The following is a 25,185-nucleotide window of genomic DNA, read 5'->3' as shown; positions in this document are numbered from 1 at the left end:
TTAATTCTCAAAGTCTTCATGTAGTTTTCTATAACCACATTTCGGTATAACTTCTTTTGGCTGGTCGATTTGCAGGTCCATCCATCCGGGTTCCCTGAATAGAAGAGAGTACGGCATGTCTTTCTTTATCTCTCTGTTCTTTCCTGGCAATAGCTAAAATCGGCCATATAGATTCTGCTATCATCTCTGCATGTGATTTTCCTGTGGGATTTGTTCTTGGGCTTCTTGTCACTGCACCAGGTGTGTCTGCATGCATTATCTGTGTGGGCCTAACCTTTGTAAGCCCCTTATTTTGCATGTTCCACTGACCCTGTCTTTGGCATTCAAAAGTACAGTTTGAAACACGTGCTGTGTGTGATGTATTACTAATAACATCCATTTCGATCTCACGTATCTGTCAATTTCTTCTAGTGTCAGGAATTACTATGTATGGCCTAGGCTGCCTAGTAGTTGCCATGCTTACCTTTTCCTTCTGCTCAGACACATATACAGGAGTCCTTGCATCATGTGCTCCTTTATAAAAAGCAGTTCTTACTGTCAGTGAGAGCGATATGAGTATGAATATAACACATGTGTAAATAATGCAGTGGTTCGTCATCCGACAGCATCTGCTTCTGGTACAATTTGTACACATGTCCTCTTGGGGAAACACAAAGTTGCTGCTTTGATTCCCCATCTCGATCATTTGATGCTAAGGAAGGAAAACACTTTTTATTGACACTGCATTTTTAGATTTCTTCTAGAAACTTGTCTTCTTCAACATTCGTCCTTGATCAACTAGCTGCTTTCTGGAACCAATTCCTTCACCAGTCATGATGCAAATGTTCCTTCATTGTGAAAAAGATGATTTCTGCGAGCTTCTATAAATTCTGCTTCATTAACCAGTTCCCAATCGATGCCTCAAATTTTATTTAGTCCAGATGACATTTTAGCTTCCCTGTCAGCATGAACAAAATGTTAGGTTTTATCACTTCCTCGATCTGTCCCTCAGAGGAAAGTTTCTACACAGCTCTGTGATTTCTCTCAGAATAGATCGCTCGGAGGATGATTCCTTCCAGGATCACATTCAAATTTGCAATATTTCTTGGGTCTCTAAGAAAAGTTACCACATCCCTGTGTCTTCCAACGAGATGCGGGTAATCTTCAATTAAACAAAAGAACACCACACTGACTAGTCTATGTGCTGCGTCGGATTTCCACAACACAATTCCATCCCTTCAATTTGCCATTCCCCTTAGTCTACTCACCACTTACCATTTGCTGTTTTAGATCCAGGCCTTCCGTATCGACTCCCCCCTCCAATCGACCACTTTCACCTTCCGTCTGCAAAGCACCTGTGGAAAACAGGAGGGATTTCGTCAAAGAGGGACCAGTCCCATCTGTTCGATTTTCTTGCAAGAATTCTATATCGGACGCTCTCCACAGGAAACCTTGCAATCTCCCAGATAGATGGCAGAGGGCACTTGATTGTCCAAGCACTGGAGTCTACCGGTCAATGGGTCTCTTGTCAACCAACTGACCTCTACAAAGCGAACCCTAGAGGCCCTTTTTAATCAAGGTAACACAGAGAATAACTTCTCATACTAAGCAATAAGACCGACTCAGGAAGTTGGCAAATAACTCTGTGTTATTTGCAACTGTCTAAAACAGGGAGTACAACGGACATCAACGGACGTTGCACAGCATAATCTCGAAGCATTTCATAAAAAATCACATTTATATACTGAAAATTCATTATGCGTGACATCACACTACGTGGCAAACTAAGAAAACCTACAAGAGATTGTGGTTGGACTAAGGGTACTATCTAAGTATACTTTCTATATGGGATAGAATCGTGATTGGGTCTCTATAGTCAGGTGGGCACTCATGCCCTCCCCTAGTGCAAGTCATCTTCAACAGTTATTAGAAACACAACACATCACTGGCTCTCAAACTATAAGGCTCTTTGTTATATGGCTTTCTACAATTGGTCAGCATGCTTGTACCCTTCTGGAACATTTGATTCTCTAGAAGCATGTAGGCTGGTACCCCAGGTTCTGGTGGATGAACTTGACTGTATCTCCCCACCCAATTAGCCTGACATCTCTCATCACTCATGCCGTCTGCCATTCACATTGTCTTTGAACTTGGCCTTGTAGTAGCTTCTCATCTCTGGCAATATAAGGGAGCGTGAGCACTCGCTATCTTCAATCTGGTGGATCATGCTCTTCATCTATTTTAAGCCACAGCACACGTGATCAGAGACCATGAATGAGTCTGTATTATGGCATTCAATTGTCTTTAATGAAGAAACTTGGCACTCCTGGTATTCTCTCTTTGCAAATTAACAAGTAATGCCTCGGCTTCTCGCGTATATTGTTCTTTGCAGGCTGATAACCAGTTCTTGGCTGCTTCCAGTCTGACATCAATCCAGACAGCCTCTTTGGTCTTGCTTCAAATTCAAGCATATTCTTTTCTGCGACACACACATAACTCTCAATCCGTTTTCCTTCAGCGAGACTCGCTTACTGAAATTGTGATCTTGAATGTCCAGAATTCTATATATATAATGGCAGCACCACCTGCAGCCTATATATTATGTCTTGCCAGCTTTATGGATACTTAGTCTACTTGTGTTACAGCGTCTGTACAATTGTAAAACAGCTTGTGCTTTCTGCAGTGTTCTTCACACATGCAATCTTCATTCCGCATATGGAGGTTCTTTGCGATTCTCTACTTTGATATCAAATTCTATATCGTCTATGTTCTTTCAGTGAGTCACACTAATTTCTCGTGACGTCACCAGCTTCTTCTTTTCACGTTTTCACACTTCTTCAGGCATCTCCCTCAGGAGGCCACCAGCTCTTCTGGGATATTTCACATAGAGCTTTCTTAGTGGACACCTTGCCTCAAAGAATCTGGAGGTCATTACAACCTTGGTGCTAAGTGCACCAACTTTACCACCATGGTGTAAACTACTTTTACACCATGGTGGATGGCGGATTTACCGCCCCATTCCAAGGTGAGTGGGGCGGTAAATCCCCATTTCCCATTTTCCCTTCCCCATTCCCATTTTTGCCCCATAGGGCATAATGGGAGTGGGGAAGGCGCTAATTACGCCACCGTAAATTACGGTGGCGTAATTAGCATCATGGCGGATTAGCGCCATGGGTTTTAACGCCTGCTAAAAGCAGGCGTTAAAATCAGAATCAGGCGTTAAGGGTTAACGGTGGCGTTAACCCTTAACGCCTGAGTTGTAATGAGGGCCTCTTTGTGTAATGGGTATCATTAATGAGGTTGGAATGTCGCAATTTCGGGTTTCCAACATATAAGCAAAATAGGGGTGGGACTTCCTGTGGAGGCATTTGGCTGCTCCTCTACACGGGGATGAACCTTCTCACATTAAGGTGCAAGAAGGAACACAAAGGATGCCACATTTTAACTCATTTAAAGCATTTAAAAACTGCAAAATGAACCAAATCGTGGTCTGCTGTCACGTGAGCCATGGATGGAAATAGAGCTCGAACCTGAAGTCCCAGATATGATAGCGAGTGCCCTCACTCCTGTGCATTTCCAAAGATGTGGACACTCTGCAAGACTAAGTACAAAGAAAAGTTCATGGCAGAACACATGAGTGATGAGAGATGCTGGGCTATTTGGGTGGTGGGGTAGTTTCATGACCTATCTCCTTGCACCTGGGTCTGGTTTACGTGCTGCTAAATGAACCGAATGGTCCAAACATGGCACAAGCGTGCCAACCAATAGTATTAGTCCATATAATGAAGGACCATATAGTTTGAAGACCAATGAGAAACTATGTATCTAATGTTTCTGAAATTACATGTTTTTTAGAGGTAGGCATAAGTTGTCCACCTGATAATGGACAACCAATACCAATCCTAGCCCCTATAGAAAATTATACTTAGATGTCACCCTTAACCAATCCCGTCCCCTGATAGGTTTTTTCACTATTGCCACATAATTTGATATCACTCTGGCGTATTAAAAAAATTAAATAGAGCAACTACCAGGTAGCTTTCCTTTGGGTCTCCAAAGGAAAACCCTCTTTCCCCTTCCCGACAAAGTTAAACAAATTCAAGTGATGGGTGTTTGAGTCATTACAGCTAATCCAAGATATTGTGACAAAATGTTGCTGCCTCCTGATGAATGTTCAACATAAATTGTAATAGAACTGAATCATGTTGAGCTGACTGTTGAGAATTAGAAACTCAATAAGGATATGTGTTAAGTGGATTAGCACTAAGATAATACATCATCCATCCTGAACATACACAGCATAAGTCAGAAATACTATCAATGACAACCATTTACAAGGGATAGAAGTTTGCGTTACAAACGTCACAATCAATTTATTGTATTACTTTTTAACATTAGATTCCATTAAGGATTGTTTTATCTTTGGAAATGTTTAAAATATCTTTAATAAATTTATATTTGATTGTTTGATTGTTTCGACTGCTCATTAACACAGGCTGTGATGACTTGAAACCCTATCACTTGAATTTGCTCTGACGTATTATTCATATAAAAAACATATTTTGTGTAGAGATCATTGTAACCTCCCTGTGTTAGGTAATTGTTAATAAAACAGTATTTTGCCCTCTTCCTGAGTTTGTTCTGGTATTTGGATTCAGAGTTACTCTGGTGTGGTCCCATCCATTACATATACACATTCCTAAAGGGCCTTAAGCTCATAAGACTGATATGGCATTTGTCCTTTAGGTTTCTATTTCAAGACTAAGTCAGAACTTAGGCAGTAGGGTTTAATATACTAACCTAGGAATAAGAATGCCTGGGCTAAGGAGGTTGGTGGTTGCTAGACGAGAGAGAGAGAGTGTCATGAACCATCGGACGTGTCCTTTCTGGACGTCCTGGTCCCTGACCCATAGGGGCTTGCACTCAGCAGTACTCCCAACATGGCCACCGAATGCGGAATTCTGTTTACCAGTTACTGCGCCGTAAGCATTACGTTCTATAAAGCGAACACGCCCCCGCGGCCCTGCGCATCTCAACGCTACCGCTTGCCGTGGCTAGACATGTGCTGCCATTGTTCGCTTGTGTTTTTCCTTTGATTCCTGGTTCCCGGTTCCCCTAAATTCCTCCTCCTTCATTCCCCCTCCTTTTGTCCTCCTTGCATCCTGGATCTCCGTGCACTCAGCTTCCGTGTGCACTCTTTACTGTTTTCCTGGATTTCCTCGGACTTCCCGGACATCTGAACCTTCCCAGGACTCTGAACGATGAACGCACGCTGGAACCCGAGGACCTGCACTCAGGGTTATACAAGACCAGAACTCTACGAAAGAAAACTCCATCGAAGAACTCCCATAAACAACAAAGACAGGTGAGACAGAGAGAGAGAGAAAGATAGAGAGAGAGAGAGAGAGAGAGAGAGAGATAGAGAGAGAGTGAGAGAGAGAGAGAGAGAGAGAGAGAGAGAGAGAGACACACAGTTTAAAACAAGGAGATACCTAAGGCAACCTATGACAAAGACTTGCCCCAAAGTCTGGGTTGGCTGACAGGTATTCCATGGAGGCCGTAGCAGCAGTTATTGACAGAGATTACCAGGGAGCAGAAACGATAATCACATTGAACCACAGGAACACTTCCTATATTGTAAGACCTGGTCATCCCATAGCTAAACTCCTCTGTGAGGAGGTCCTACTCCGAAATATCGAGGAGGCTGAGATGCTGTAACACACTGAAGGAGCCAAAGGAGGGTTTGGGCAAATGCTGGTGGTGCACGAAGAAAAAACCTAGTCCTGAGGGCTCTTGGGACCTGCCGCAGTTAAATTTTGCGAAGCACAGAGAATTATTCTGCTTTTAGAGACGGTTCTGATGAACTTGGCATCAGAAGCTGAAAGACGAACTCTGAAAACACCACATTTTATCGAAAAGAGGGGACACTTGCATTGAGTCAATGTTAGCCCAAGGGAAAAAGGCACAATCATCACCAACTATTGGTTCCAAAGTAATTCTGGAAGGCTGTATAAGAATTCACACATTCTAACTTGACAGTGGGACGTCTTGTTCTGGAGAAATAAAAAAAAAGACCTTGCTCCGCTGTTTCTACCAGCCTGGGGAATATGCCAAGATCAAAATGTTTTGTTCCTGCTGTCCAATCTGTCAAAGAACCTCATCAGGTTATGTAACCCAAGCACTACTACAGTCTTTGTTAGTTATAGAGGTCCCTTTCTTTGTGATCGGTATGGACATAGTCTGCCCCTTTGAGTCCTCCAAATCCGGTGATCAATATATATCCTGGTGAACGTTTACTTTGTAGTCTGATATACAGAAGCATTCCCTTTGAAAAGCAACACCACCAAAGCAATATTGATCGTCCTAATACCTTTTCTTACTCGATGGGGTTTTCCAGCTGAAGTCTACAAGGGCCAGGGAAGTTTCATGTCCAAACTAATGGGTGACATGAAGGCACTGATGAACATAGAAACCCTCCGACCTCCATTTACTACCCTCAGATTAACACCCAAGTGGAATGATTTAATCAAACTCTGAAACACATTCTTATGAAGGTGATCACTGAAGATGAATGGAATTCGGACAACCTAATCCCGTGGGCTCTGTCTGCAGTCCAGAATATGCCACAGTCATCCACTGGGTTCTCACCATTTGAGATTGTCTATGGCAGAAACCCCTGTGTTGTGCTGGACATCATGCTGGAAGCATGTCAGGAACCCAACTGCAAGAATAGCTACCATCCCACTGTGAGAAACACCCAAGAATATATGAAGAAGGAGCACCAACTGCTCAGAACCCATCTGTAAGGAACACAGTCCAGGCAGGAAAAGGCATTCCAGTAAGAAGCCAGACTATGCACATTTCACATACGAGACAAGGTATTGGTATTGCTCCCTAGCGCGCAGAACAGACTACTGGTGAGGTGGCACAGCCTCTCTGTAATCACTGAAGTGGTCCCACCTCTAACCTGCAAGGTCCATCAAGCTGATTGGCTGAAATCTTTCCAGCTACATCATATAAATAAAAGAAAAAGCAGGAAATAAAACAGCAAGCCGCAGCTACTTCTATTATATGCCAACAACCCGAGGGAGACACCCTTGTCAATAGAAATCTATGGAGTAGGCATGCTGGTGGGGTTGTCCACAACCGGGCACCAAGAATTGCCCCAGCTGCTTGATGGCTATGCAGATGTGTTCTCCTTGAAGCCTGTACTAGTACAGAGAGTAGCCAATAATATCCAATTACCTCCCAAAAGAGTAACAAGGGCCAGATTCAAGGAATTTTTTGCACTGCTGAAAGTGACTTTGCAGTGCTGAAAAGTGACTTTCCACTGCCGACACAGTCTCAAGCCAGGTAGGCTACCTGAGGCCAGAAAGCAAATAACCTGTGAAGAGCTAGCAAAGATTCTTGACACAGGGGTCACTGAAAAGTCGTACAGAGAGTGGTCGTCACCTGTTGTCCTGGTCCCAAAGCCTGACAACACCTTGCAGTTCTGCATCAACTTCCAGAATCTCAAGGAATCTCCTTTCCTATCCAATGCCACAGATTGACGAGTTGGTTGAGAAGTTGGGCCAGGCAAGATTTATTTCCACACTTGAAGTGATGAAGGGTTACTGGTAAGTACCTTACACAAAGCCCAAGACTGCTTTTTCCTCCCCAAAGGTCTGTTTCAGTTCACGCTCTTGCCCTTTCGGTCTCCATGTAGTTTCAGCTACATTCCCAAGACGGATGGATCGAGTACTGGCTCCCTATTGCTCCTTTTCCCTGGCCAACCTCAATGATATTATCACCCACAGTACCACCTGGAAAGAGCCTCTGTACCACCCGATGATTGTCTGTGACCCACTTCGGAAAGCCCGCCTATCCGCCAACCCAAAGAAGTGCCATCTGGCCCAGTCCATTGTCAAATAGCTAGGCTTCTAGGCTGGAAACGGACAGGTCGTGAGTCGCGCTATCTCCCAGACTGAACACTAAAAGGGACATACAAGCTTGCGTTGGTTTGGTTGGATACCATCGGCGCTTCATAAAAAAACCTTTTCGGAAAAGGCTGGACCCTTGACCGCCAGAATAAGGAAGAGCCGCCCAAATGTTGTCCAGTGGGACAGCGCTGCTAAAGAAGCCTTGTGGGAAAGCCCCACACTTTCCCAAGGAGCTCATCCTTCAGACCAATGCCTCAACTGGTGGTCATTGGGCAGCACCATCTCAAATACAGGAGGGTGAGGGAGGGGAACCTAGTCTGTACATCAACCGGAAATTCCTTTCCAGGGATAGGAACGAAGCCACGGCTGATGTAGAAAGCTCAGCCATGGAATGGGCCGTGCTCTGCGCTCGGCACCATCGCACGGGCAGGCGGCCCCGAAGGAGGACACGCACCCCGCATCCTGGAGTGCTCCACACTCCTTCAAAGGGGAACATCGGGCTGGGGCCAACCAGGCAAACGTGGACTTCCTTGGCTTCCAGATACCGCAACCAGCGAGTGGAGGCGAGGGGGCGAGGGTGCGCGAGCATATAGCACGCACTGTGTAACTGCGACGCCTTTTGGCGCTGTGATGCAGTGCGTGATGGAGTGAGTGCCTGCTTTAGTGCTGCAATGAGTGATGGCTTTAGATCTGCTGTGACTGCTGGGATGCACCCCCAGCCCCCATCCATGCTATTGTGCCTTGGATACAGCGAGTGTTGGTGGCAGTGATGCGGTGAGTGCTTTGCGGCACCTCTTCACACTCCAGCCCCATTCTCCAGCCCACACCCTGCTGCTGTTCTTACGATGCGGGGAGTTCTGCTGTTAGTGTTGTGCCCCCCCCCCCCCCACCCCCCAGCACCATCCTCCACAGTGGGCTGCCTCTCCCTGCTGCTGTGCTTCTTTGGCGAGGTGAGTGTTGGTGTTAGTGATGCGGCGGGAGGCTTTCAGCAGCCCTCCCCCCCACCCCCCCCACACACACCCACCCTGGCTGCCATGCCCAGCACCGGTGCCGTCCCTTCTGCCAGCTCTGTTGACAGATGTGACATGTGAATCATTCAGCAAACAGAAAAAGGGCCCTATGCGTCCTGCAGCAGCGCCCCCTCCCCCTCCCCCTCCTCCTCCAGAGGTGCGGGGGCTGCCGTCTTCAGCCTCGCCTCAGCCACCCGTTCCCGAAGAGAGAGCGCCGCCCCGGGACCAGAGAAGAGTCGGAGGAGAGGCCCCCGCTCCCCCAGACGCCCCTGACCATCACCCAGAGCAGGGGAGAACGAGCGACCCCTCCTCATCAGACACCCTGACCAGCCTGAGCAAGGCAGCAGGCGGGGAGCCATCTCGTCAGACACTGCGAGACACCTCACGAGACCACCTGAGCGGCGAGAGGAGACCGAGGAAGGGTGAGAGACTGCCAACGTTATCAGACTCTGGTGCCTTGCAGTAGGAGAGGAAGGAGGATAGGTACCTCCTTACCAGACCCCCTGGGGCCGAGGCAGCAGGACGAGGGAGAGCACCGGAGCTGGGAGAGGAGGGCAAGGAAGGGGTAAAAGACCCCTATCATCCAAGGAGCGGCAGATACCCCTCCTCGTTAGACACCCCTTAACAGAGAGAGCTGAGGAAGGAGGGGGCGAGACACCCAGCAGCCCTAATGAGACCACCTGAAGTGCGCGAGCAGAGGAAAGAACTATTAAAGACCCCCATGGGAAGAGCAAAGCAAGGAGTGAGAGAGACCCTCTTCATCAGACCCCATTAGCCCGGGGCTAGTGGAGGCAAGAAGGTGAAGAGACTGCCCCCCTCGCTCCCGCAACACCCCTGAACTGTGACTGCTTACACTCTTGCTGCTCAGACCCCAAATGCCACCTGTCTAACTCCTAGCAGATTATAGTGTTTACCGAGAGGAAGTCCCCTCCAGGCACTATTCGCTCCACTTCTCACAGTTGGTCCATTATTTGGCCAGGAGATGCTCCCCAACAAGACCGCCACCTCTTCCCACCTCGTGGACCCGGCGTGGGGCAACGCATCCCAGAACGGCACTCTGAGTGACTCCCCAGGGGGCGCCATCCTGATCTCCTTCATCTACTCGGTGGTCTGTCTGGTGGGCCTCTGCGGCAACTCCATGGTCATCTACGTCATCCTGCGCTACGCCAAGATGAAGACCGCCACCAACATCTACATCCTGAACCTGGCCATCGCCGACGAGCTGCTCATGCTGAGCGTGCCCTTCCTGGTCACCTCCACACTGCTGCGGCACTGGCCCTTCGGCTCCTTGCTCTGCCGCCTGGTGCTCAGCGTGGACGCCATCAACATGTTCACCAGCGTCTACTGCTTGACGGTGCTCAGCGTGGACCGCTACATCGCTGTGGTGCACCCCATCAAGGCGGCCCGCTACCGTCGGCCCACCGTGGCCAAGTTCATCAACACCGGCGTCTGGCTCCTCTCACTCATCATCATCATGCCCATCCTCATCTTCTCCAGCACCGCCGTCAACAGCGATGGCACCATGGCCTGCAACATGTTGATGCCTGAGCCGGCGCAGAGGTGGCTGGTGGTCTTTGTGGTCTACACTTTCCTGATGGGCTTCCTCTTCCCGGTCATCGCCATCTGCATGTGCTACATACTCATCATCTTCAAGATCAGGGTGGTGGCCCTCAAGGCGGGCTGGCAGCAGCGCAAGAGGTCCGAGCGCAAGATCACGCTCATGGTCATGACTGTGGTCATGGTCTTCGTGGTCTGTTGGATGCCCTTCTACGTGGTCCAGCTGGTGAACGTCTTTGTGGAGCAGGATGATGCCACCATTAGCCAACTGTCGGTCATTCTGGGCTACGCCAACAGCTGTGCCAACCCCATCCTCTATGGCTTCCTGTCAGACAACTTCAAGAGGTCCTTCCAGAGGATTCTGTGCCTCAGTTGGATGGAGAACGCCCTGGAGGAGCCCATCGACTACTACGCCACCGCCTTGAAGAGCCGGGCCTACAGTGTGGAGGACTTCCAGCCGGACACGCTCGAGTCTGGGAGTGTATACCGAAACGGCACCTGCACATCCAGGGTCACCACACTCTGATCTTGTGGATCTAGGGTGGTCCTTCTGGGAGGACCACCTATTACCTGCGATGACAGTGGGGACTCTAGGGGCCTGCTCCCTCCTAATGCAGAGGGAGAAGGGGGGACCTCTCCAATGAGGAAGGACTTCTTTGAAGATTGTGGACCTCTTGGGTGAGGACAGATCTCTTCCCATAAAGGTGGCCTTACAGACTTCTCTTGTGTTTGTGTGTTTGCAGGTCTGTTGGCTATTTGCACAATGATTGCAGTCCCTCCCCCCAACCCTCCCCATCCATGTGCCCTTTCCTGAAGGTGGATAACGGTGGTCCGTGTTACATGATCTCCACACTCCTAAACCGAGCCCTTCCAGAGTAGCCTAGTGTAGGAACACACACGCACACGCACACGCACACACACCCCCTCCACTCAACTGTCCCCCCCACCAAAATAATCTACCTACTGCTTCGAAGTCCCTGACAGAGAAGATCCGTCCAGCACCTGCCCCGCTGTCCTAGCTGTCTCCAGGCCGGCCCCCAGCCCACCATGGAGTAACCTCATCCCATCAGTCCCCGTGCCAGGGTGTCCATGCGCCTGGGTATTCCTGTGCCATGGCGTAGGAGGTGGTGATGCCCATGAAAATGCTTCTAGCGCCAGGCTGCAGTTCTCCCACCAGCTTCTCCTGGGCGAGGCTGAAGATGATGCAGGCAGGCTGCCACTGTGCCAGGGGAGGCCTGTGCCATGCTGCAGGCAGGCTGTCCCTGTGCCAGGGGAGGCCTGTGCCATGCTGCAGGCAGGCTGCCACTGTGCCAGGGGAGGCCTGTGCCATGCTGCAGGCAGGCTGCCACTGTGCCAGGGGAGGCCTGTGCCATGCTGCAGGCAGGCTGCCACTGTGCCAGGATGCGGGTGGAGACATTATCCGTGCCAGGCCGCTCCTACTCCAGGCTGCCGAAAGAGGGGACACCACAGCCCCTCTATGCCTGTGTCACCCCAGAAAGACCCCTAAGATGGTCGCTGGGCATTTTACACCGGAAGCGGGTTGTACTAGATAGATGCATGTTTCCCCGCCCGCCCCGCCGTTCCCGCCACTTAATAAGCCCTGTGGGGGGTGGGTCTGAGATGAAAGTATCACTTATGGACCCTCCAACCCCATCATCTCCTCCTAAACTGCCCCCTCCCCGCCGCGGCTCCCTCAATCCGCTCCAATCCATTCAGAATGTTTTTGAGCCAAACGTTACACTAAAAGTGGGTGGAGTTTGGGCGGGGGGAGGCAGCAGCTGGGGTGGGAGAACTTGGGCGGTGGTGAGGGGGGGGTCGTCTTACGTTGGGCTCCGCCCCTCTACCTGTTACACCTTACAATAAATATTACATACTCACAACGAGAAATTCGAAAGAAAAGAATTACACAAATGAACTCAGTTTGGGATTAAAAGGCTGCAAGAATCCATCACTATTACATTTAAAGAACGTATTTATGAGGAAAATCCCCTAGAAAGAGAACACACACTTTGACCTCCCACCAAAATGTTATGTTATGATAACAGTACTTATATAGCACTCTGTCACCAACGGAATTGGTCCCCAGCTGCTCTGGCGGATCTGCAAACGAGTAGGAGGGGGGGTAGGGTTAGTCGGGTGGAGGAGGAGTAGGAGAGTGGGAGAAGTGGTGTGCCGTTGGCGGCTTCAGTTTTGTGTACACCGTATGCTGAGCTTTGGTGCGAGTATTGGACCGGGCGAGACCTCGTGTGCTGTAGTTGCTGTTTATGTGTTGTTTGTTGTTGATGCAGTGTGGTAAAGTGCGTGCAGATTGCTGGGTGAGAGATGGTTGTGTGAGTTTTATGTGGGTTAAGTATGCAGAGATTTGAAAGTTGGGTTAGCGGGGGTTGTATCCTGGTTCTAATACTTCTTGTTCCATTTGTGTTGTATTCCTGTGGGTAGGTTGTTGCTGAATTCTTATTGGCCGTCTGACTGTAGTGTGTGATGGTGCGGTGCGGTCTCAGCTGTACTGAGCATTGTATACTGGGATTCGGTGTGTCTAATTTCTCTCCCTCTGGTGTGGGAGCTGAGGTGTTCCCTTGTTATCTATTGTGACATTGGTCTGTTGGCGCTTGGTGTGGTTCAGGGCCAGGGTGCTATTGATGCATCGTCCTATTGCTTCCGTCTTGGTCAGCCTATGGATTCAGTCTTTGTGTCCTCCTTTCATGGCTATCTCTCAGTTGGTCATTCGTTATGCGTGGGATGTCTTCCTTAAAGTCTATTGTTTGGTTGTTGCTTGTGAGAGACGGCGCTCCCAGCTGTATTCTAATGAGCCTTGTATAGTGTAATTGGTATGTCTATTGCTCCCCCTCTGGATTCGGGGCTGAGGGATGGGTGTTCCCTATTCCCTTGCCATCTATCTTGACAAGGCTCTGTTAGAGTTTAGGAGCAGTTACTTCCGTCTTAATTTGCTATGGATTTGGTCTTTAGTGTCCTATCATGGCTATCTCTCAGCTAGTCGTTCGGTATTTCGTAGAGTGTCTTCCTTAGAATCTTTTCCCAGTGGATTGCTTGGTGTGAGTCGGGATCTGTCTCTTCATTCATCGTTGTTTTAGTTGTGTGTGTGCCCCTGTGGCCGGGCTTTCTAGTTGTGAGATGAAGAGCCAGGTTTTGAGTAGTTTCCTGAATAAGTAGTTTGTTTCTTATGTTACGTATATACTTTGGAAGGTCTTTCCAAGTTTTCGGCGCTTGGTGAAAGAAAGAAGATGCTCAGAATTTTCCTTTATTGTAGGTTTCGGTTCCAGGCGGATGTCAATGCTTGATCTGAGCGTTCTTGTTGGTTGATGTAGGTGTAATTTGTCTCTCAGGAACTCAGCGCCTTGTTTGTGTACTGCTCTGTGCGTGATGCACATTGTTTTGAATTTTATTTGTTGTTTTATTCATAGCCAATGTAGAGTTTTTAGCACAGGTGTGATGTGTTCTGTTCGGGGTAGTTTGAGAAGCAGTCTGGCTGCCGTATTTTGTATGCGTTACAGTTTTTTTAGAAGTCGTTCAGGCATTTATTTTAGTACCCGGCGAGGACGCAATCAGAATGAAAGAGCCATTCTGATTGGCCCTCGCCGAGTCATTACTAGGCAGGGAATCCCTCTGTCGGGATCCCACGGCCTTTGTCCCCGGCGGGGGGCGTGGCAGCCCCTCAGCCAATGAGGATGCTCGAAGCGGGCCATCCTGGCTCCGAGCCTCCCCACAGCAGAGAGGCTACCTTCGCCCCCCGCCAGGCACAGAGGTTAGGCTTTTTTTTTTCCTTCCCTTTCCTCCCTCCTCCCACCTCCCTGCCCTCCCCACCCCACTTACCTTCTATGCCTTGGTCCCCGGCGGGGGAAGATGGCAGCCTCCTGCCGTGTGGAGACTCAGAGCGGGGCCATCCTCGCTTCGAGCCTCCACACAGCTGGAGGCTTCCATCATCCCCCGCCGGGGACCCAGGTACGTTTCTTTGTTTGTTTTCCCCTTCCCCTCCCTTCCGCCCTCCCAACTGCACTTACCTTCTTTTTTTTTTCGGGAGCAGACGCGCTGGAAACACTTCTATTTCCAGCGCATCCGCTCCCGATGGCCACCATGGAAAGGGAAAAAGGACTCCGTTTGGCCATTTTCTTTCTTTTTTTTGTCCCGAAACGCTGCAAAGCTTTTAGTGCCCGGTTCACGCAGTTTTTGCGGGCCAGGATACTAATAGCTATATGCCCCTCATGGCGGGGGCATTATCGACTCTGGGAATGCCCCGGGGCCTTCGTTAAGGCCCTTGCTTCGCTTGGGCCTATACTATATAGCATATTGCTTTATTATTACATTTGTTACTAGCCCAGACCCTTGGGTATCACGGCGAAGTTACAGACAGCTTGATATATGAATAACTTACAAAGCATCACATTGGCCAACGATAGTTGGCAAGACATATGCATGAGCGGTACAGAGTATATATTCATATAAGCATATATGCAGGCCGAGGTACATTTACATCAGAATAAAATGGTTATGTTATTGCTCTTGATTAAATAGCCAAGTGTTCAATCGTTTTTTGAATCCAGTGAGGGTTGTCTCATTTTTGATGTGGAGCGGCAGAGTGTTCCAGTGTTTGAGGGCTAAATACTGAAAGCTAGCGCCTCCTGCTCTGGTATTTTTAATGTGGGGGATTGCAAGTAGTGAGAGATTATTAGATCTTAAGGTTCCGGTAATCACTTTTTTGTTAATACGTGGTTTAAGTATATGGGTGCATTTTCATGTAGACATTTGAAAGTGGTGCACAGGGTTTTGAATAAGATTCTATCTTTGATAGAGAGCCAATGGTGCTCTTTTCTAGTGTTAGATATGTGCGTGCTCATATTTTCTTATTCCCAGGGCTGCCCCGAGGGCTCTATTTTGTATTAATTGCAATTTATTAAGATTAGTGGCCGTGCTGCATAGAAATAGTATGTTGCAGTAATCGAGTCTTGATAGTATCAGAGCTCTGGCTAATGTGATGCAGTTGGCAGGAGTCAGGAATTGGCAGCTGAGTGAGATAAGCTTAGACGTATAGGACGTTGAAGAAGAGAGCGCTGATGTGTTTGGTCAAGGATAGATTAGTGTTTTTACATGTTTGAGAACTGGGATGGTAGTTCCGTCTATATTGATGGTGGCATAGTCTGGCTGGAGGGCGTTAATTTTGGCTTGTGAACCCACAATGAGGATCTCTGTCTTTTCGTCATTAAGACAGAGGCTATTTAAGGCCATCCAGTTTTGGATTATGGGGTAGATTTAATTTATAGTGGAAGTGTCTTGTGTGTAGTTCCCTGTGAGTGTGATGAGGATCTCGGTGTCATCTGCAAAATGTGTGTAGATGACACCCATATCATCCAGAGCTGAGAAGAGGAGCTTTGTGTTGGTGTTGTAGAGGGTGTGGGATAGGCAGGATCCCTGTGGGACACCTATGGGGACTGGTATGGGGTCTGCAGCGTCTTTGCTAATGGAGACTCTGGAGGTTCGTTCAGCCAGGAATGATTTAATCCATGTGGTGGCATCCTTGGAAAAGTTAAAATCTTTAGCTAGAGTGGAGGAGTGTTTGTTATGGTCCACAAGGTCGAACACAGCAGATAGGTCTAGTAGAAGGAGGATACAGAGCTTTCCTGAGTCTCTGATGGAATCCATTTGGATCTTGAGGTCCAGAAGGGCTGTTTCATTACTATGGTTGGGGCGGAAGCCAGATTGTCTGGTGCCAAGGAGTTGGTTATGTTCCAAGTGTGCTTGGACTTGATTGTATGCTATTTTATCAAGGATTTTTAATAAGAATGGGACTGTTGTTATTGGTCTATAGTTTGTGGGCACAGCGGGGTCAAGATTAGGCTTTTTTAGTAGGGGTAAAACAGGCTTCATTGATGCTAGCTGGCACTATATTTTTGTCAAAGGAGGCATTTACAAATTTTGTTATGATGGGTGTCAGTGCTTGGGCACAAGATTTTACTACTTTAGTAAAATATATACTTGAATACCCAAGTATAGGCTATTGGTGTAGTCTACTCTGGACTTGACGAGAGCGATGATGGTGGTTGTTTTGTTGGGAAATGATAGGAACGTAGGATCCTTTTTGCTGCTCGCAGGAGAAAGAGGCATTTCTTGAGTAGAGTGTTTAGTTGTGGCTTTAGAGTGAGATTATTGTCCACCAGGACCCCTAGGTTTTTTACCGTCCGCGGAGGTGCTGGGGTTGTTTCAAGTTCCCTTGGCAAGGGATGAAGTGGTTTTCTCCTCCCTTTTTTCTTTGACGGCATTATTTCTGTTTTGCCTGGGTTGATTTTGAGGTAGGTAGATTTCATCCAGTTGAATACATCACAAGGGCAGTTCTCTAGCATTGAGTTTATTTCTGGATTGTCTTGTATTTTGAAGATGATTTGTGTGTCGTCGGCGTAGTTGTAGCAGGTGAAGCCGTGACTTTTGATAATTTTGATAAGTAGAGCGAGGTAGATGTTGAATAATAGGGGGGAGAAGGATGATCCTTGTGGTACTCCACATGTGGAGTCTCTCGGTTTGGATTTGAAAGGTTTCATCCATATGGTTTCCGTTCTGTTTGTAAGAAAGGATTTGATCCACTGTAGGGTGGTGTCTGTTATCCTGAATCCTTCTAGTCTCGTTATGAGGAGGTCATGATTAACTGGTAATGATTGGTGTGCCGCCAACGATCTTTGTCTGAATGCCAGCAAGATGTACATCCTCCTCATTGGTACACCATCACCTTCCTTTCCCACCACTCTCTGGCCGGCCTCCCTTGGCCCTCCTCCTATCCCCACCTGCGAGGCCAAGAACCTTGGTGTCACCTTTGATTCCACACTCTCCTTCTCCGCCCACATCGCTGATGTATCAAAAAAGTCAAACCTCCTACTGCACCTCCTCAGAGGTATTCTTCCTTCCCTCTCATTCCCCCAGAAGCTTACTGTCTCCCAAGCTCTGCTTCTCTCTAAGTTGGACTATTACAACAGCCTATTTCTCAATCTACCTGCCTCTACTTTCTGCCCTTTACAATTTATCCAGAGCAGGACTGCAAGACTTGTCCGTGGCCTCAAGCCTTGGGATCGTATCTCTCCAGCTCTGAAATCTCTCCATTGGGTCCCAGTGGATGCAAGGAATAAATTCAAAACCCTCTGCATTGTCCACAAGGCTTTCTGGTGCATGGGTCCAACATACCTTCAGCTATCCCTCCGCAAATACCTCCCATCTCGAGCACTCCACTCCTCTACCTCTAACTCCCTCAGGGTCTGTCGTTTCTCAAAGAAACGAGCTGGGGGTAGATCTCTGTCTTCGGCTGGGGCCTCCCTCCGGAACAGCCTCCCTGCCACTCTAAAACTTGAGGAGAACCATCTCCGGTTCCGGAAGCACCTCAAAACCTTCCTCTTTGGTTCTGCCTTCTCCTCCCCTCTCCCCTGTTGATTCTGCTCTCCCTCGGCACCATGCACCTGGCCACCCTCTGTCCTCCAGGCCCAGGTACCTGCTCATCTTGCCACCCTCACGCACTGCCTCCGGGCCACCCTCTGCACTGGGGTCTGTATCTGTACCCATACAGCCCTCCCCTTTTCTTCCTGCACTTTCAGACCTACACGGCCTGCTGCCATAAACCCAGCACTTGCCACTTGCTGGCTGCACGCCCATTGTTTGTTGCCTTTTTATTTATTATTTTATTATTATTTTTGTTTTTTTTCCTTGCTCCGCACTCTCCTTTTGTTCCCCCTTCCATGCACTTCTCCCCCTTCTCCCTCTACCCTGCACTTGCACATTCGCATTGTCACTGGGCCTAGTGAGATCGTTGTTTTCGTTCTCTCCTGTTCCCTTTCCCTGCCGGGTCGCGCTCTGAAACACTTGTATATGAGCGCGATAGAAATAAAATATCAATCAATCAAAACTGAGTCGAATGCTGCGGATAGGTCTAGAAGTATCTAGGCAGTACTGGTGTCTGTGTCTGAGTTTATTTTTAGGTCATCCCATATTGAGAGGAGAGTTGATTCTGTTCCTCTCATTGGTCTGAAGCCAATTTTTGCCTGGTTTATTAGGCCATGCTCTTCTATGAATTCTTGGGTCATTGAGTATGTGTTCATTTCGAGCAGCTTGGCTGTGTGTGGGAGGTTGGAGATGGGTCTGTAGTTGGAGAGCTCCTCTACGGTTCCTGCTGTATCTTTGAGTAGTGGTCTGATGCACTTTGATTTGAAGGCGTGTGGCTCTTTCCCTGACGCAATTGAAAGGTTGACAACATTCCTGTGATATTCCATGGGAGTTCCTTGTTTAAGAATTGATTTGTATATGTCTGGGGGGTGAGGGGTCCTCAGGAGAGCCTGAGTTGTTGCTTTCATTTACCAGTTTGATGAAAGTTTCCACTGATACTTCAGGAAAGCTTCATAGTTTGTTTGGGTGTTCTTCCTGGCGATAGGTGGGGGTCGTGGTATGAATGGGTGGTCTGCTTTGTATGGTTCATTGGATGGTGATGATTTTGTTTTTGAAGTGGTCTGCTAGGTCATTGCATAGTTTCGTTGAAGGAATTGGTGTATTGTTGCAGCCCAGTGGAGTTTTTATTTCATTTATGATTTTGAAGAGTTCTTTTTGGGTATTTGGTGCTTCAAAGATTCGGTTGTCATAGTGTTTCCTCTTTTCTATTTGTATTGCCTTTTTGAATGCACGGTTATGTTGTAGGAATTTCAGTTTATTCACAGTGTTGATTTTTTTTCTCCAATCTAGTTCTAGTCTTCAGTTTTTTCTTTTCATGGTGCTGAGTAGTGGGCTGAACCATTTTGCCATTGCTCTTCTATGAGAAGCAGTGAAAGGTTTTTCTTTGGCGATGTTGTCGATAGTTGTTACAATCCAGGTGTGGAGCAGGGCTACTTTTTTGTCCAGGTCTACTTCTTCCATAAATGTTGGGTGTGGTTTGCTGAGCTCCAGGAGTTCTATTAGGTTGGAGTTTTTGATGGTTCTCCAGTTTCTTTTCATGGTGATCGTGGTTTGTCTAGTTGCCTATTTACTTGAGTGGTCATTTTGATTACAAAGGGAATGATAAGGTGGTCGCTCCAGAGAATTTGAATTGGGGGTGCGGTGGATATGAGTTCTTTGCTTGCGAAGATTGCGTCAAGTGTCTGCCCTGCCGAGTGGGTTGCTCCTTTGTCCAGTTGTTGTAGATTCATTGCTGCTAGTTTGCTGGTTAGAGATTTTTGTGTGGTTGAGGGTTCTTCTTTGAACCAGATGTTGACATCTCAGAGGATGATCAGGTGATTGTGTTTCATGGCCAGGATGGTTATTGCTTCCGTGAAGGCGTCTGCGAAGATTACATCATAGTTTGTGAGGTATGAATAACCCGGAAAGAGACTGCGCCAGATATTTACAGAAAACGTTTATTACTCAAAAAAGCCCTTAAAAAAGATGACATGTGTTTCGGTCCTCCAAGGACCTTTTTCAAATCAGGGCTAATAGTCTTGAAGTCATCTAAAAGCCCCTGTCACATAATGATCCCTCTGGATTCTTAGCACCTTGCAATCAGACGCTTGTAATGGAAACAGCAGGGATTTAACCCGTTCAATATATGGAGGTTTCACATTATGTGACAGGGGCATTTAGATGACTTCAAGACTATTAGCCCTGATTTGAAAAAGGGCCTTGGAGGACCGAAACACGTGTCATCTTTTTTAAGGGCTTTTTTGAGTAATAAACGTTTTCTGTAAATATCTGGCGTAGTCTCTTTCCGGGTTATTCATACCTCACATTGTTTCTCAAGGGGTCTTTTCTTGGCTAAACCCTGCACCTGGTGAGACGCAACTTAATGGACTCAATGCACCGAATGAAGCTATTCTGACTTTCTTTCAATACTACCAGATGTCGCCAAGTTAGACCAAACCATTCAAGCCAAGTCTTTTTGATGAACTTGCATCATAGGTTGGTGGTCTGTATATCAGTATGAATTTCAGGTTTGATTTTGGGTTTACTGATAGGCGTATGATTAAGGATTCACATTTATCAATGTTTAGTGGGTCTTCTAATTTGATATCCAGGTGTTCCTTGTGGATGATTGCCAGTACCCCTCTTTTTTTTTGCTTGGACGCATTTGAAGTTTTCAGGTAGGCAGTTGTTGAGGGTGATCTTGTAGTTGTCGTCTAGCCATGTTTCTGTTACAAACAGGATGTCGATCCCTCCGTCGCAAAGGAAATTGTATATTTCGGAGACATGTTTGGACATTGACCTTGCATTGATTAAATTGCAACAGATATTTTTGGTGTGGTTTTGCCTATTAGTTGTTCCTTGTTTTAGTTTGCAGTTGTTCGGTCGCGGTGCATCTGTGTTGGCGTTGATTGGATGAGGATCAGTGAGGGCTAAATCTTCATTGAGGCGGTCAGCTAGATTGAAAGCTTGGCTGTTCAATAGCGGTGCTTCTCTATTCATGCTGATTGGTTGAAGATCAGCAGAGGCTTCTTCATTGAATCGGTCCGTTCGGTTAATGGTTGTGTTGTTGGTTAATAGTACTTCATCGTTTTGTACGGTGTGCCGTGGGTGTTGGTGGTGCACTTCTGTTCTTGTGATGTATGGGGGGATGGGGTCGGAGCCTTCCCACACTTTTGGGTGTTCTCGTCTTTTTTATCGTTGTCTCAGGCAATTCTTTGGATGCTCGATGTCTGTGTGTCTTTGGGGTATCCAGGTTCGGGGTTGTTGCAAGGTATGGTATGAGATATAAGGACTTTTCTCTTTCGAAGGGTGTTCTGATCACATTTGTTTTTGGCAGGGTGTTTCCTGTATTGGAGGCTGTTGCTGTTGGGGTAAGTTGTATTTGTGTGTCCATGTCCATTGGGGCATGATGCTGTGCTTTTTCTCAGCGCCCATTCCTGTTCCGGGGCATTTTGTTGCTTGGTGCAGAGATGACGGGTCAAGTGGTCGACTGTATTGTTTTGTGCTGGGGCCGTACTGGTGTTTCCTCTAGTGTTGTTGAGTTTGGTTGTTTTTGGTGCTGTCTGTTCTTCAGGTGGGTTGGGTATGTGTCATAAGGATCGCAATATGGTGGGGTTGCGGGGTACCGGGCGTACTGTTGTCGGGTGGTCTTGGACTCAGTTCGTAGCTATCTATCTTGTTCTCTGAGGTATTAGTAGTGGGTTGACACAATACTATCCTGGTCTGGTCCCTTCTAGATGTGTGTCAAGTTAGTCTAAACAGGGCAAGAGAACAAGACTAAGCACAGCTAGACTCGGGAATCATGTGAGTGGGAGAGAGGCCTGCACCTAACAGTGTGGCATGAGTGCAAGGCTAAACACAGCTGGGTTAGAGTGTAAGGCTAGACAGAGCTAGATTTGAGAGTCCTGTACAGTGGGTGAGAGGCCTACACCTAACAGTGCAACTTAAGTGAAAGACCAAACTTATCTAGATCTGAGCGTCCTGTGTAATGGGAGGAAGGCCTGCACCCAATGGTGTGAGAGGAGTACAAACCTAAACACTGCTAGCGGTGCGACGCAGGCTAATAATCACAGTACAATCATGGAGGTACAAACTAATAATCACAGTACTGTTCCAAAGTATGATGATTTGTTGTGTGGTTTTCAGAATAGAGCGGTTTCTCTTCTCCCCGCCCTGGTCTCTCCTACCTTGTTTAGTTGGTGCTGGTTGATTGCTGGCGACTGGCTTCCCTGCTGACACCTGCAGACATGATCTGGATCCACCCTTTGCCTTGGGCCCTTCGCCGCAGGGGCTGCCGGGCAGAGGGTTGCCCTGGGGGTCACTAATGACTGTCAGACACTCCAATCAGGGATAGTGGGCGGGGCTGGGAGGTGGGAGGGGGAGGAAACACAGAAGGGGGATGCATGTTCAGGGAGGGAGACTGTCTGGAGGGACAACAGGCACCAGGATTCAGAGGCAATTTAGCAAAAAATGCCCAGAGGGGTCTAGGGTGGCGCAAACACTCACCACGAGTTGGGAGGTGGAAGTGGAGACAGCGAGGGTGATACGGGGCAGTAGGCCCAGCTGTGCGTGTAGGAGCACTCATCAGGCCCGGTGTTGTGGAGGTAGAAAACCAATCATGGACAGCGAGAGGCGGGAGTGGGAGGAAACATGGAAGGGGTACGCAGGTTCAGGGAGGGAGACTGTCCGGAGGGACAATGGGCACCAAAATTCTGAAGCAATTCACCAAAAAAAAAGGCCCGGAGGGGTCTAGGATGGCACAAACACTCACCACAAGTAGAGAGGTGGAAATGGAAGCATACTCTGGGGGGAGGGGTGGGGAGAGAGGGTGAGAGGTCATCACATGGGTCCAAGGAAAATCCCCTTCCAGGTCTTGTACGCCGCCCCAATCCCCACCTCAGAACTGCCTCTGCTCTTTCTCATGAGTGCCGTTGTGAGTACCTCTATGTGTACCTTTGAGAGTGCCTCTATAAGTGCCTTTGGGAGTACCTCTGTGAGTGCCTTTATGAATACCTCTGTGAGTGCCTTTTTGAGTACCTCTGTGTGTACCTTTATGAGTATCTTTGTGAGTGCCTTTATGAGTACTTCTGTTAGTGCCCTTGTAAATATCACTGTGAGTGCCTTTGTGAGTACCTCTGTGAGTGCCTTTGTAAATACCTCTGTGAGTGCCTTTGTGAGTACCTCTGTGTGTACCTTTGTGAGTACCTCTATGAGTGCCTTTATGAGTACTTCTGTGAGTGCCTTTGTAAATACCTCTGTGAGTGCCTTTGTAAGTACCTCTGTTAGTGCCTTTGCAAATGCCTCTGTGAGTGCCTGTGTGAGTACCTCTGTGAGTGCCTTTGGGAGTACCTCTGTGAGTGTCTTTGTAAATACCTCTGCAAGTGCCTTTGTGAGTACCTCTGAGAGTGCCTTTGTGAGTACTTCTGTGTGTACCTTTGTGAGTACCTCTGTGTGTACCTCTGTGAGTACCTCTGAGTGCCTTTGTGAGTGCCTATGTGTGTACCTTTGTGAGTACCTCTATGACTGCCTTTGTGAGTACCTCGATGAGTGCCTTTATGAGTACTTCTGCAAGTTAATTTGTAAATACCTCTGTGAGTGCCTTTGTGGGTACCTCTGTGAGTGCCTTTGTGAGTACCTCTGTGTGTACCTTTGTGAGTACATCTGTGAGTGCCTTTGTGGGTACCTCTGCGAGTGCCTTTGTAAATACCTGTGTGAGTGCCTATGTGAGTACCTCTGTGTGTACCTTTGTGAGTACCACTATGAGTGTCTTTATGAGTACTTCTGTGAGTGCCCCTGTGAGTGCCTTTGTGAGTCCCTCTGTGTGTATCTTTGTGAGTACCTCTGTGAGTGCATTTGTGAGTACCTATGTGTGTACCTTTGTGAGTACCTCTATGACTGACTTTGGGAGTACCTCTGTGAGTGCCTTTGTGAGTACCCCTGTGTGTACCTTTGTGAGTACCTCGATGAGTGCCTTTATGAGTACTTCTGTGAGTGCCTTTGTAAATACCTCTGTGAGTGCCTTTGTGAGTACCTTTGTGAGTGCCTTTGTGAGTACTTCTGTGAGTGCCATTGTAAATACCTCTGTGAGTGCCTTTGTGAGTACCTCTGTGAGTGCCTTTGTAAATACCTCTGTGAGTGCCTTTGCAAGTACCTCTGTCTGTACCTTTGTGAGTACCTCTATGAGTGCCTTTTGTGAGTACCTCTCTGAGTGCCTTTGGGAGTACCTCTGTGAGTGACTTTGTGAATACCTCTGTGAGTGCCTTTGTGAGTACCTCTGTGAGTGCCTTTATGAGTAATTCAGCGACTGCCTTTTTAAATAGCTCTGTGAGTGCCTTTGTGAGTACCTCTGTGTGTACCTTTGTGACTAGCTCTGGGAGTACCTTTGTGAGTACCTCTGTGTTTACCTTTGTGAATACCTCTATGAGTGCCTTTGAGAGTACCTCTCGGAGTGCCTTTATGAGTACCTCTGTGAGAGCCTTTGCAAGTACCTCTGTATGTACCTTTGAGAGTACCTCTATGAGTGCCTTTGTGAGTACCTATGTGAGTGCCTTTGTGAATTCCTTTGTGAGTGCCGTTGTGAATATCTCTGTGAGTGCCTTTGGGAGTACCTCTCTGAGTGCCTTTGGGAGTACCTCTGTGAGTGCCTTTTGGAGTACCTCTGTGAGTGCCCTTGCAAGTACCTCTGTGAGTGCCTTTGCAAGTACCTCTGTATGTACCTTTGTGAGTACCTCTATGAGTGTCTTTGTGAGTAATTCTGTGAGTGCCTTTGTAAATACTTCTGTGAGTGCCTTTGCAAGTACCTCTGTCAGTACCTTTGTGAGTACCTCTGTGAGTGCCCTTGTGAGTACCTCTCTGAGTGCCTTTGGGAGTACCTCTGCGAGTGCCTTTTGGAGTACCTCTATGAGTGCCCTTGTGAGTACCTCTGCGAGTACACAACAGCTTACCCAACTCTGGAGAAGTTTTTGGACACCCTAGCACAATCTTCAGCTGAAAAGCAAGGCTGGGGCAGAGCGTGTTGCTATGACGTCACTGTGCTGGCCGCGGTGATGTCACTCCAAACTTACATGTGGAAGGGACCCAGAGCGGCGGCACCTCCAGACCGTGCCCCCAGGAGGAGGGCGAGGCTGGGGAACACCCCACTTCCTGTCCCAACCATCTGATGAAAACGTGTTCTTCTTTCCTCCACTCTGCTCACCTTCCTGCCCATCGACCCCCTACGCCAACCGTCCTTCCTTATTCCCCAGAATACCCCCTCCTCTACGTCTCCTACCCCCGCCTCCATTCCCACCCCCTTTCCATTGCTCCTCACA

The 25,185-nt window shown here is 47.9% G+C and overlaps 1 protein-coding gene across 1 annotated transcript; it reads left to right on the top strand.

Annotated features, from left to right (window-relative positions):
- Positions 1-8,534: 8,534 nt before the first annotated feature.
- On the top strand, positions 8,535-14,300 carry SSTR1 (somatostatin receptor 1). Its single transcript, XM_069638409.1, has one exon. The coding sequence runs from the start codon at positions 9,891-9,893 to the stop codon at positions 10,989-10,991; it is 1,101 nt and encodes a 366-aa protein (XP_069494510.1). The 5' UTR covers positions 8,535-9,890; the 3' UTR covers positions 10,992-14,300.
- The last annotated feature ends 10,885 nt before the right edge of the window (positions 14,301-25,185 follow it).

This window comes from Ambystoma mexicanum, chromosome 14, assembly GCF_040938575.1.
Source record: "Ambystoma mexicanum isolate Mex_15411 chromosome 14, UKY_AmexF1_1, whole genome shotgun sequence".
Taxonomy (NCBI): Eukaryota; Metazoa; Chordata; class Amphibia; order Caudata; family Ambystomatidae; genus Ambystoma; species Ambystoma mexicanum.
Note: the sequence above shows the minus strand (reverse complement) of the source record. Positions and strands in the feature narration are given on the sequence as shown.